At 49.6% G+C, this 13,436-nt stretch overlaps 1 protein-coding gene across 2 annotated transcripts in view; it reads right to left on the bottom strand.

The window, feature by feature from the left end:
- Positions 1-12,710, bottom strand: part of Fbxo21 (F-box protein 21) — a 30,062-nt gene extending 17,352 nt beyond the window's left edge. Inside the window, exons 1-6 of one of the 2 annotated variants that reach the window (XM_031337639.1) lie at positions 12,436-12,710; positions 11,557-11,692; positions 9,392-9,486; positions 3,801-3,922; positions 899-1,045; positions 524-660 (exon numbers count right to left, since the gene is read on the bottom strand). In XM_031337639.1, coding sequence (XP_031193499.1) covers positions 524-660; positions 899-1,045; positions 3,801-3,922; positions 9,392-9,486; positions 11,557-11,692; positions 12,436-12,674 — 876 coding nt within the window. In that variant the 5' untranslated portion in view covers positions 12,675-12,710. The remainder of the gene's footprint in view (positions 1-523; positions 661-898; positions 1,046-3,800; positions 3,923-9,391; positions 9,487-11,556; positions 11,693-12,435) is intronic. The other variant, XM_031337638.1, reaches the window with a different exon arrangement.
- Positions 12,711-13,436: the final 726 nt, after the last annotated feature.

The following is a 13,436-nucleotide window of genomic DNA, read 5'->3' as shown; positions in this document are numbered from 1 at the left end:
TGGGCCACAGGATTCCTGGCCAACTGAGGCAAGTTTGTGGGGTTCAACAAGCTGAGCTACAGAAATGCCCACTTCTGGGTACAGGGTTTGCTTACAAAAGCCATCCTGTAGCAGATCTAACCCACCATACTGTCCCTGTGGCAGAGGAAAACCGGAGTTCACTGAAACATGGAAGAGACAACAACAGCATTTGTCAGCAAGAGATGGACAGCCCATCAGAGATGAGCTCAAAGGTTGCATGGCTGCACACACAGTTACCTTTGTCTATCTGCAGGGGAGCCAGGGGCACAGCATCCCAGGGCACAAACTCTGTAGGTGGGGCAGGTGAGGGCACAGAACCTACACAATCCCCCCTTTCCCCGTCACACACAAATCCCCAGCACTATCTGATGCTATGTGTGTGTGTATTTGCAGGTTTAGGCAATGCAAAGTGACTACATGGTTAAAACACGGGGGATGCTGCAGATTCCATGGCTGTGGGGCAGGGGAACTTCATGTCTCCTCTCACTGCAGTCACACCTACCTGGTGCATGTAGAGGTTCAAGGCATTATAGTAGTCCATGCGGTTCCCTTTGAACTTCAGCTGGTCATACAGGACATAGTTGATGGCGTCCAGCACTTGGCTCTGAAGTTCTATTTCCATTATCATGGAGGACTCACCTGCAGCACAGAGATCTCCTCTGGGTCATAAGCATGAGCAAGCATACCCCAAACACAAGCAAACATACCCCAAACATGAGCAAGCCACACCCCAAAAACGCAGTGACTGACAAGGGCCTGGCAGGCAAGTGTGGCCAAGCTGCGGATGGAGCCAGAGTGGCGTTAGTGCCTTACATCGTCAGGTAGCTGACAACCCCCAGGGCCCCTGCAGCCCAGCCCAGCTCCAACAGTTCCATACCTGCCCTGAAGGTCAGGCTGGGGTGGCGACCGTTGATGCCACGGAGGGTTTTGCACACAAGCTCCACAATGCTGTGGATCTGGGCCTGGATGTCTCTGAGGCTGATGTCGGAGAGTGGGTTGCAGTACTGGTCAATGTAAACGGCACCTGTGGTGAGAAGTGCAGAGTCAGCATTCCTCTCCCCCCCCCCGCCCCCTCCCCCCGCTTCCCCCAATGGACAGCAGGGCATTACTGTCCCAGCACCCGTGGCCGAGACTTCTCACACCACACACCGCACCAGCTCCCGTGGATGTCAGGCATTGTGCCAACTCAGTGAGGGGGAGGATCAAACACCTTCACCACAAAGCACTTCATACATCATTTAAGAAAACAAAACAAACCACTTCTTTTGCAGATCATGATTCAGAGAGTAGAAATACATGTTCCCACATCCTATTAGAGGAGAGCCAAATGCCACAAGAATGCCCTCAGGTCATCTCTCTCCTCCTCACTCCTGAGTTCAAAACAGCCACAGAAAGACTCACTGCGAGGCAATTCCTCTCAACAACTAAGCTGAAAGCAGGAATGACAGACAGACCATTCCAACCAATCACACCTCTCATGGCTGAAGAGTGACAGACTCTAGAGACCATGCCTCCTCAGGACAGAGAAGGAGCCCTGCTAGCCCCACAGAGTAGGGCCAAGGTTTCATCGTTGGCCTTAGCCAGCCTCACACCATGCCTAAGCCATCACTTGGTCACAGCCCAGTTTTACTTGAAAGCCTTCTAGTTACTTTTAAATTCAAGAGACTGTAGGCTAGCCCAGGATCTTGCTGCTCCTACCAACCTTCCGAGAAGCTTGAGGCAGTTGAGGGCAACAGGACACTGGACTAGGCTGCAGATCCTGTGCTGCCTGAGTGTGGGAGTGCTCATCTAGAGCTCAGCCACTGTGAGCCACCTGCCCTGGCTCCTTCAGAGGCTGGGCATAGGAGTCTAGTCAGGGTGAGGCCGTGGAGCCAGCACCCCCACCAGCCACTGCCAGCTACTCAGTGGCTTCTACTGTCTAACTAGTTACTTGGGAGGACTGTGTATTTTGTATTTGAAAATGTATAACAATCATTTATTTTTCATACTGACTCACTATTCTGAACTCTTAAGCTGAAGGCTGGTGTGATGGCACACACCTTTAATTCTAGCACTCAGGAGGCAAAGGCGGAGGCAGAGGCATCTCTGTCTTTGTAGTCAGTTTGGTCAACACAGCCAGCCAAGGCTATATAGTGAGACTCTGCCTCAAATAAAAGAAACTAACAGCAAACACCTCAAAAGACAGCCTAATTCCCACCTCCAGCAGACAAGAGGAGGGCTATGACTTTTTTTTCATTTTACTACAAGATTTTTCACCTCCTTTGATAGAACAACGTGACCTCACACGGTTAGCACATATCTCCACTAGGCACTGTGAGCTAAGGCAATCTGGGTAACCCAGGGCCTGGATCATAACAACCCTACTCACAAGGTCTGCGCACACCTAGAACTGATAAGAAGACAAGCTGATGGCTAGGCTGTACTCTGTGGCTAAAAGGACAAAATAAAACAAAAAAGCAAAGAAATGCAATAAATACTCTTAACACAGACGGGGTGTGACAGCCACTGTGGCTGTTGAGGCCACTGAGCTCTGGGGGGTCAGCTGAAACTCACAGAAGTGAACCCTGAGCTAAGGGCTGAGGGGACTGCAGGAAGAGGGCTGTCACCAGGAGGAAGTCAAGCCAAGCATCCATTTCTAGACAGCAGTCAGGAAAAGGTCTGGATACGGATGGGAGCAGGACTCTGCAGCACAGTGTGGAAAGGTGTGAAGTTAGGGGAGGTCCAGACCACAGAGGGCCTGAGAACCAAACAGCCATTCAGAAAACACATTCAGTCCCACAGTGACTGGACTAAGCAGGTCAGACAGGCTGGTTCACTGGAGGGCAGCAAGCAGTGACACCCAGGGAAAGCCAGGATCCCTCAGAGTCCATCTGAGAGACTGGAGAACCATAATGGGTAGGATGTGACCTAGAACAACCAAAGAGGAGAGTCACCCCTCTGGTGCCCCCCAGGAGCAGGGAGGGTGCATAAGCATGTACTTCACAATCACAGCATAGGAGGGCTTCCACCTAAGAATTAAAATAGTGTTTAAAAAGCCAAGTCATATTTTCTTTCTTTCTTTCTTTTTTTTTTTAGAGACAGGGTCAAGTCATATTTTCTTACAGTTCTCCTAAGAGCCCAGTCTCTCTTGTCACAGGGCGGGGCCGCCTTGATGCCCGCCCCTTCCCTCCCTCTTGAACCACACCTCCTCCCAGGAGCTGCCTATCCTTACTAATCCCCAACTGCTTCAGGGGACACAGGTAAACATGGGCAAGCTGACATCTTAAATTACAACTCTGAACAGCAAGAACTGATCTCACTAGCCAAAGGTCAATCTGCAGGCTTGCACGTGCTTGTGTGTTGAGGTCAGAGGTCAACCTCAGCATCATTCTTGGAAGCAGTTCACTTTGTTTTTGCCAAGCTCACTGGCCAGGGAACTGCAAGAGTCTGCTGTCTCCCTCTCTCCAGTGCTGAGATTACAAGTGTGAACCAAGTCTGGCTTTCTACCTACATTGGTTCTGGGGACTGAAATCAATTCCTCATACCTGTGTGGCAAGTACTTTCCCTACTAAGCGTCCAGCCCTCACTGTTACTAAGCCAGTGATGACTCTCTAGATCACCTGAGCTGACAGGAAGCTGCACCTAGAATCTTTACTGCAAGTTGGAGTGCTGTCTGCCTCTTCTGAAACCCACCCACTCGCATGGCTTTCTTTCCCCTCTATCTGGAGGGATAGCTGCTGCAGGCTCTTAAAGGCTGCTCAGCAACAGAGGACCCCACCTGCAGACGCAGACAGACCCACCTTCAAGATAGGACTCGTAGTCATCGGGCTGCTGCAGGAAAGCCTTGAGGTTATTGAGGATTTTCTGCTGCCGCAGGTAGTAAAGAATTTTCTTTGCGTAGTATTTCCAGGTCAAAGCTTTCCTGGAAAGCAATCAGACAAGCCACTAAGAACCTCAGGTGTCCAGTGTCCCCTCATGACCCATACTGAACTTTATAGAACAAACAAAACTGACACACACCTACACGGGACTGACAAGTCCACCAGCATGCAGACATTCACACCCTCTGTATCTCTGGAGAAAGGATACAAACAACATCCTGGGAAGTGAGTGCACTGTGCTGGTCCCCAGGGCCTGCCGCCCACACTCAGGGATCAGGCTGCTCCTTCTGTGCTTGGTGACCTCATGGTTTCAGGTACATCACACTGACCACCTTCCCTGAAGAGGTTTTCTGAAGAACTCCAACCTGCACCCTCAACTGTTACTCCACACCTGCCTGGATAACCGGGGCTTCATAAGCCTTTCTTCCCTCTTAACCTCCCCTGAGACACAGTGAGCTGTCAGCCCTAAGGATCAGGCCTCTGGCCCCCTCTCCTACACCCTCTCATGAAAGCTGGCCCAGCTTCTGTGGGCGTCTCACTCCCCTTTCTCACCCTTTGATGCAGCAGTCCAGGGTCCCAGTATGTACTGGTCCACAGAGGCTTGGATTTGCCTCAGTTTTTCATCGTTTCTACCTCCTCACACTAAAAGGTCACCTTCTAGTCAGAAGGTAATGTCCCTCTACCATAGCCGCCTGCCTCTAGATCTCAGTTCTAATTGCTCTTGCTCCAGCCCTATACCTGGTTGTGTCACTTGGCATTTTTATTCCTAGGTGGAATGTTCCTTGCCCGGAAGGACACCTGCAATCTGTTCTTGTACCTTCTCCTAGCCTGAGTCAGGCCTCCCCCATCCTACCTTAGAGCTGCACCACAAGCCCTCACTCTAATTCACACCACATTTCCCCTTGGGCATCCTACTTCCTGCCAAGATAAACAGCTTAGGTATTTTATTGCTACCTAGGAGCTTGTGAAGGCAGGGATTTGGGGCTGTTTACAAAGGTATCTCCAGTGCTCACAGTAACACCCAGTCAGGCATGGAGCATGTCAGGTGGTCCTTAAGTGGGAGGTGGGATTACTGTGTGTGGTAACCACTAAGAAGGAGCAAAAGCCTCTCCATCTGCAGAGGTCAATGACAGTCCACAGAGCTGTCCGTTCCACCTGCTCTTTAACCTCTGTTGGAGAAAGTCCTCCTTAACAAATAAAAAAAGCAAATACCATATCTATCATTCAGATCAAGACACACAACTCTGGGGCATCATCATGCCAGTCACACTTCATGCCTCTGTGGCCATTTCATGCATCTCTCTGGAGCAGTGGTTCTCGACCCTCATGTTGTGGTGACCCCTACCATAAAATTATTTTTATTGTTACTTCCTGTTACTTTGCTACTGTTATGAATAGTAATGCAAATATCCGATGTAAAGCTTACCTGATTATGTGACCCCTATGAAAGTTTTGTTTGCCGTCCAAAGGGGTCATTACACCCACAGATTGAGAATCACTGCTGCAGTGTGAGCACCAACACCCAACCCTAAACTGTTCAGGAATCTTTAGGCCTTGTCATCCACAGAGATCCCGCTCTGTTTCCCCACTCTAACAGCAGCTTCCCATCATTTGAAATATATTCATATAAGCTTTAACTTGCTCTGAATTTATTAGAAAGTAGATGGAGAGGCTGGCAAGAAAGGTACCAAGCCTGAGTTGTGATTGCCACAATCCACACTGGTAAAAAAAAAAAAATAGTCAATTCCTACAAGCAATCCTTTGACCACCATATGCACAAGGCACAAGAGTGCCCGAGTATACACTGATGAATATGACAAACAATAACACAAAATAAATATACAACAAATTGGCTGGACAGGCTCCATAAGATTTAGATGCCAGGTATGTGGCTAGCTGCTACCCAAGAAGGTGGTGCAGTGTTCCATCAAAAGCCACCTGTAGGTGCAGCGCCGCCTGGCCTCAGCGAAACAAGCAGTCACCCAGTCATTTGCCTGAGTATGAAAGCTGCCAGGTATTCTGCATGTGATCTTTCCATGGTCACTGCTCAATGTCCTTTCTTATTAAAAACAAGTTTAGGTTTGTTATTGTGTGGATAAATGTGTGAGTGAGCATGTGTGTATGTGTGTGTGTCCACCCATGTAAGTGTGAATGCATACCATGAGGCATATGTGGGAGTCAGAAGACTTGCAGGATCTATTATGTGGATGCTAGGGATGGAACTCAGGCCATCAGGCTTGACAGCAAGCATCTTTCTTGTGTTGAACCAGCTTAGTATTCTTCCAGCTAGTGACTCCAGTCAGGACTCCTGCCCTAACCACAGACATAATACTATCTCCTAGACAGGTTGCATTCAGGAGATCAAGTTAAATACATCTAGTGCTTGAGTAGGCTTGAGTCAGGCTATCTCTGTGGTTTTGAGTTTCAAACTCCATTTCTAGCAGACGTGTCAGAAAGAGCTTTCTTCCAAGTTGACAAGTTTGTCTTTAGCCTTTAGACTTGGAAGTCAATTCAGCTGGATATAAAAATCGTTGGCTGGCATTTTCTTTACATCTTGGAGTACCTTTTTTCTCTGGCATAAAGTGCTGGTGTTGAAGTCTGATGAGGATACAGTCATTCTTTTGCATAGATAGAAGTAACTTTATCTATTTTGCCTGGATACCCAAAGGCCCTTTCCGATTCTAACATCCAGTAACTTTATTACAAGTGTCTTGCTGGGCACTGACCACTCAAGCCACTTTCTCAGGCACAACACAAGCTCTTTAACTCACTGTGGTAAACTATTCCTGCAGGCTGTGCTTTCTGCAGACCACACAGAACAGCACAGGTGCAGTCATCACAAACTCAAAGAAACTTGAGTATCTACAGAAACTGCTCACTCCCACTATGCTCTCTACAACAGGAATGGATGCAAAGAGGGTCGCCAGGTAGACTGGCAACTCCAAGCATTCTAAGAGGCACAACATTCCCTGCCATTACACTTGAGTCCCACCAAGGCAATGTTGTTTCAACTTTGTTTTGGACTACTAATACATACTTCCCAGGCTACGCGATTTCAGCTTTTCTGATGACCTAACATTTAACATCCTCGGGAGAGTGAACTCCAAGGTGTTTCTCATGATGGCTAGTGGGCCAGGCACTCTCCTTAAAAGTGCTGCCTGTTCCCCTTTTCCTGTCATGGCAGCCTCTAAAGAACAACCGTGGCTTCTCGGCCTGAACTGGCAGCAAGGGTTACAGTGTCAGCTGCTCACTCTCCATTAGTAAGGTTTGAGTGAACAGCTGATTTGTTGGGTTCCAGCTGTGTATCCGGTTCCAGGCAGTCCTCCCTACTCAACAGTTTGCCTCCCTCTTACTCGGCTCCTCTCCTGCATCCCTCTGCCTATGGCTGTTTCCTCAGAGCTCTGGTCAGATCACAAGCTCCCTCACAGCCTGCCCCACTAACTCACAGTGCACACTTCCCATGACACTTATTTAAACACTTTTTTCCCTGGCTCTTCTTGTAGATTTACTTTTCTGTAGTTATTGTATGACAGCATTATCCAGTTGGAAAAACAACTGAACCCAATAAAGACCTTCTCACCCTCAGACTTTGGTTGTCTTTTCGTGTCTCCTAAAGCTCCACTGCACTAGGTATTAATTTGGGGAAAACCAAAATCTGTGATAAGTTTTTGCACATTTTTCAACACATGTAACACTCTGTCCTAGGAAACTTATTTCCAAGAACCCACAGGGCCAAGAACTGAAGCCTAGAGAGTAGACACTGTAGTACACAGCAAGCGGCTGTCTACCAGCCAGGGAGACCCAGAAGACAGAGGGTGGCTGTTACCTAAGGGAACTCCTCCATTAACAGCTGACTGGGACAGACCTCTTGGGGTAACTCTGAGAAAAGTAGAGAAGGGTCTGTTTCTCACACAGCCCCTATTTGGTCAAACAATCCCTCTCCATCTTGTCATGTAGTTAGAATAAAACAAGCCAAACTAGGTCACTATGAAAAACCAAACAAGTAGGGCCAGACAGATGGCTTAGCAGTTAAGAGCACTGGCTGCTCTTCCAGAGGACCTGAGTTCAATTCCTAGCATCCACATGGCAGCTCACAACTGTCTGTGCCTCAAGCTCCAGGGGATCTGACAAACATACATGTAAGTTATATGCCAATGCACATTAAACAACCAAACAACCACACAGTTGAGGCAGAGAGTTCAGGGGCAGAGTGATCACTTGGCCCTGGTTTTGACAGTCAACAGTACAAAAGCAAAGCCACAGGGCTGGAGTTAGGAAAGGCCAACGTAAAAGCAGGGAGTGAGAAGGACAGAGAAAGAGTGCAAATAAGAAAAAAAGCTCACTTCCAACAAACTAAAGCCAATAAAGCACACCACACACATGCTGTGCCTGAAGGCTATTACAAGGCCACACAATACTCTCAGTGCACATTCCAGTGTACACATAAACTTACACACAGACAGGTTAGGGGGTTGGGGGAAGCTCCCAGGCACTAAATGGTGGCATTTCACCTCTTCCTAAAAACCCCCATGAAAAACTGTCCCCAGTTTTTATCTTTATCTCGAACTTTTAGAATAGAAGGTCTCTCCCACAGGAGGTTAGGCTGCAAAACAAGTCACCGGTGTACAGGAAATTAAGCTTTTCAGCAGAAAATATAAAACATAGCCATTCTAAACAGTAAGAGATAAGGGATCATTTTTATTTTAAGTGATGTGTCCAAGGTTGCCCGAGAAGGTCAAAAGAAGGTTCAGATCCTGTGGCACTGGTGTTAAGGTACTGGGAACTGAAGTCAGGTCCTCCATCCATACTGAGTAGTTCATACTGAGCTGTCTAGTCCTGCATGGGACTCTTAATCTGAAGTGTGTCTTTGGAGAACACAGGCTTGCCCTCCTCTGCCCCTTAAACGGGACCCCCATCACAAAGTGCATCTAGGGAGTTACTATTTAGACACCTACAAGAAAAGAGGTCTGCGTGTGCTCAGTAAAACCACATGTGAGCATGTTCCAAGGCCTGAGGTCAATTGAAGGTCTCATTCCTCAGGTATCATATACACTTGCTTTAAGAGACAATCTCTGGCTCTCAGTTTGGTGCTCTCTGTGTGCTAACCTGGTGGTCATCAAGGCCAGCACTAGGATGACTATCTCATAATACAGGGACCCAGATTTGGGTCCTCACTGACCATCTCCCCTGCTCTTGACATTTTTTTAAAAGACTTTCTTGAGACCAGGTCTCACTCTGTATCCCAGGGTGTTCTGAAGCTCACTATGCAGTTCTCAAAGCTGTCGCTTCTCTTGTCCTGATCTCCAGAGCACTGGGATTTCAGGTGTGAGCCCCATGCATGGCTTCAGGTAGTCAACTGTCCACACCAAGAGAGTGCATACACAAAGCTTTTCAAAACATAACTGTGGTTCAACGTAAAGAATCTGCAAACACCACGGCTCTTCCACATACACCACAGCAGTTCCCTCTGCAGTTATTATGGTGGCAGCCCCAGGGGAGCTATGGCTTACCTTCCTTCCATGTTTAGGATGCACACCAGCTCATCCTCAAAAAAGATCTCCGGGCCCTCAAGGTTCTCAATGTCACTGAAGCCGTTACAAGGAACCTATGGAGAAGACATACACAGGAGGCCTCAATCATAAGTTAGCATGGCTGACCCTGACAGACACATAGCTGAGTCCCAGGTGAGAGAGGCCACACATGGAACTAGTGACAACAGCTCTTACACAAGGCTTCCTAGGACCTCCAGAGCAGAAAGCAACATGGTAGCCATGGTACATTCAGACCCCGGCACCATGACAACAGCCTCACACTCACACAGTCCGAGTTTCCGAGCCCGCCGCTGCTGAATCCCCATGTGTGGACACACAACCGGGAGGGGACAGAGGCGTAAGGCCAAGGCAGAGGAGCTCCTGAGGCTCCTGCATGTGTGTTCTGCTTGGTATGTTGAGGCAATGGTACCTGTATGCAGAAGCAGTGGTGCATGCATGTTGGGATGGAAGCGTACGTATGCCTAGGTAATGGTGCAATGGCTGTAGGTGAAGATACATATGTGTTAAGGTGGTGGGTGATACATGTGCTGAGAAGTGGTGGTGCATCAAGACTCTTGGGTTAAAGTCCTGGAATTTTCCCCAGTTTTCCTCTTGAAAGCAGCCAGTGTTTCAGGTTGACTTGAGTACCATGGAGATAACAAGAAAACCAGTGTGTTGAGGCAAATTGATCACCCATCTATCTATGAATCTACCTCTAAGTATGCCCCTGCTCCGTTCAAAGTCCACCACACACTCTAATTAAGTAAGAAGTGACACAGGGAAAGAGAAGAGGAAAGTTCACCAATCCATCATTATTAGACAAAGCACACACAAACACAGGTGGATCACAAGGAGAACCAGTGGCCTGTGACTAACAGTATCCTACATGCCCTGCACCAAAACACCTGTGTGTGCACACATTTAAGCCAGGACTGAACACTTGTGACCACAGACTATCTGGGGCACTGGTCCATACTGAACCAAACCTTGGTTTATTCTGCCGTTAACGTGCATTTCTATAAACAATTGAGGAATGTCTATTTGTAGTTCTCATAGGGGACTGAGTTAAGATGTGCTGAAAGTTCAGATCTGCCCTTTCAAAACTTGAAACACCTTGAAAATGCTGTTCATAAACTCCACTAATAGCAGAGTAGAAAATCAGAAATAACCTTCAGAAAATAGCCATCAACCTAGAAGAATGAAACAAGCAATGTCCGCTACACTGGTGACATGCACCCTGCAGGAACTGGAAATACGAGAGGGGACAATTTCCTAGCCCTACAAAAAGCAATGAATGGAACCGACACCAATGTTCATGGGACATTGTGGACAAGGGAGAAATGACTAACTTCAAACCAGAAAAGAAACACACATCTCAGCCATTACAGAAAAACGACACATAACTCGAGCCAGGCTTGGGGATGCCTACTTGTAATCGAAGCCCTCAAGAGGCTGGATGGGAGTTCAAGGCCAGCCTGGGCCACATAGTGAAACTCCTCTCACAGAACAAAGAACCACAGCGATAAGAAAAATGCTGAACTGCCAGGAGCAGCGGATGCCAAGCAGTTTTCTTCGGGGGAGCAACGGAACTGACCTACGGGCAGCTTTTAATCTTGGTTCCTTAACACATAAGGCAGTTCACTGCACAGCATTTACTTCTGCAGCCTTCCTGGGGAAAAAAAACAAGTGCCAAGTGCTTGACAGTGTTCAAACGCTGATGATTCTCCAATCACAAAGTGGCTGCACAAAGTGTGTAACAGTCTTGAAGAGAAATAAGGCTTATCTGGACCTAAGGGACACCGCCCTCTGTGTCTCCCTGCTCAACACTCCACTCCCTCTGGCTTTAAAAAAAGTAGGGCTAGCAGAGACAAATGGCTCCGTGTTGTTGGATGGGAGGGGAGAGGACACAATGACTCTTATAACCATGTAAGCAAGGGATTGTGTGAGCATTGAAAAGGGAAATACGAACGAACAAGAGCTGAGAAGCTAAGGCAGGCGCACACGAAAGAGCGCGTGCGCGCATGAGCGAGCGAACACACACACACACACACACACACACACACACACACATTCACGCGCGCGCGCTCTCGTGCAAGCACACACACAGAACAGGACCAAGCCTGAGCCACATAACAGATGCTTACGTGCTCTGAAAAGAACCGTTTGGAGAAGGAGGCGACAATCTTCCGGGCTTCTAACCCAGCTTTCTGCCGAACTTTATATTCCTCTAACCAATTGACATAGTCGGTGGGACTGTAGTGCTTCATCAGGGAGGGCCACCTAGAAGGGGAGAGAACACCCTTCTCAGCTCCGCATAGACTGCAAAACCACGGAGGAGTCTGCGGGCAAGGGCGGGGGGGTTGGGGGGGAACCTGGCAGAAGCTCTAGTTGCAATATCCATAGCATATGCATGCATTCTCGGATGCAGTGACCTTGGCTTGCGACACGAAGGCAGTGTTTCTACCACCAGTCCGCCCCCCCCCCCAATCTCTGTGGTGGCCACAATCACAGCGATGCTAACGGTTCGCATTGATGGCGCGCCTCCTCAGCACCAGGCCCTGCAACCTGGGCCGCATTTCATTTGATTCCCCACTCAGCAAAAAAGGGGTCTTATCACGGAATGGGAGACCCAGGCTCTGGAGAAGGGAGGTGGATGGACATCACCCCCTCTACCCCCAAGGTCACGGGCTGGAATGGCAGGTCCGATGCTGGCATCCTAACGAGCCGGGAACGCACTCAACGCTGCCTGCACGTAAACATCCTGCACCGAGCGGGCCACAAAAGATGCGCCTCCTCCCGCAGCCGGGAGGCGCGTGAGGCCGCAGCCCCGGAGCCGAGCGGGAGGCCTGGACTCGGGGCGGCTGACGCGACCCCATCGGAGCTCCAGAGGCCCCGGCCCAGGCCTTTGTCTGCGGCCGCGGGAAGCGGGCCTGGAGCGGGCAGCGCGCGGGCCGGAGGGCGGCGGGGTGGGGCCCACTCGAGGCCCGGGCCGAGGGGCTGCGGGAACGGGGCGGAATGCTCACCTCACCCGGAACTGCTCCTTCCACACCTGCCCGCTGCTCTGGCACACCTCGCGCAGGCGACGGCAGGTGCTGGACACGCGGCCGATGTCGAGCGCCGTGAGCGAGCCGCTGCACAGGATGTACTCCAGCACCTCGCCCGGCAGCTGCACCAGGCAGCTGGGGCCCGTCGCCTCGGCCGCGGCCTCCTCAGCCAGTGCCGGCACCACCTCCATAGCGCTGTCCCCCGCTACTGCCGCCATCTTGTCCGCGTACCTGAGGGGCCGCTGCGCGGGCACGCGCAGGATAGGAGCCTAAGAAGCCGTGCCACGCCCTCCCGGGGGCGTGTCCGGGAACGCCCCGCCCACCCCAGGTCCCTCCCACTCCGCCTGGAGGACTGCAAATGCTGCTGCAGAGATGGTCATTTCGAGTCCATCTATGCCTTATTTTAAAAATGAAAGCTGGGTGCTCGTTTCGGCAGCGCAGATACTAAAACTGGAGTGATGCAGAGATTAGCATGGCTGCTGCGCCTAGGATGACACGCAAATTCGGGGAGGCGGTGGCGCAGGCCTTTAATCCCAGCATTTGAGAGGGGGAGGCGAGCAGATCTCAGAGTTCCAGGCTAGCCTTGGCTATAGAGCGAGTTCCAGGACAGCCAGGGAGTACACAGAGAAACCCTGTCTCGAAAATAAATAAAATGGGAGTGGGGAGCTGATGATCAGAGTTTCTATCTCAAGCAAGTTGCCCTTTGGCCTCCACCTTCTCGATGTGACATGAGTCCACATATACAATAACTAAAAGTTAAAGTTGACTATGGTGGCTTACTTTATAATCCCAGCTCTCAGGAGACCGAGGCACGCAGATCAAAAGTTGGGCTATCTATATTAAGATCTGATCTCAAAAGCAATTTGAGACAGAGTCTGATGTAGTCCACACTGGTCTTGAATTATGTATTAGAGCAGGACCTTGAATTTCTGATCCCCCTGCCTCTATCTCCCAAGAGTTTGTATTAAAGGCATACACCA

The sequence above is a fragment of the Mastomys coucha genome, unplaced genomic scaffold (assembly GCF_008632895.1).
Source record: "Mastomys coucha isolate ucsf_1 unplaced genomic scaffold, UCSF_Mcou_1 pScaffold22, whole genome shotgun sequence".
Classification (NCBI taxonomy): domain Eukaryota; kingdom Metazoa; phylum Chordata; class Mammalia; order Rodentia; family Muridae; genus Mastomys; species Mastomys coucha.
The sequence above is the reverse complement of the archived record's forward strand: the minus strand, read 5'-3'. Positions and strand labels throughout refer to the sequence as shown.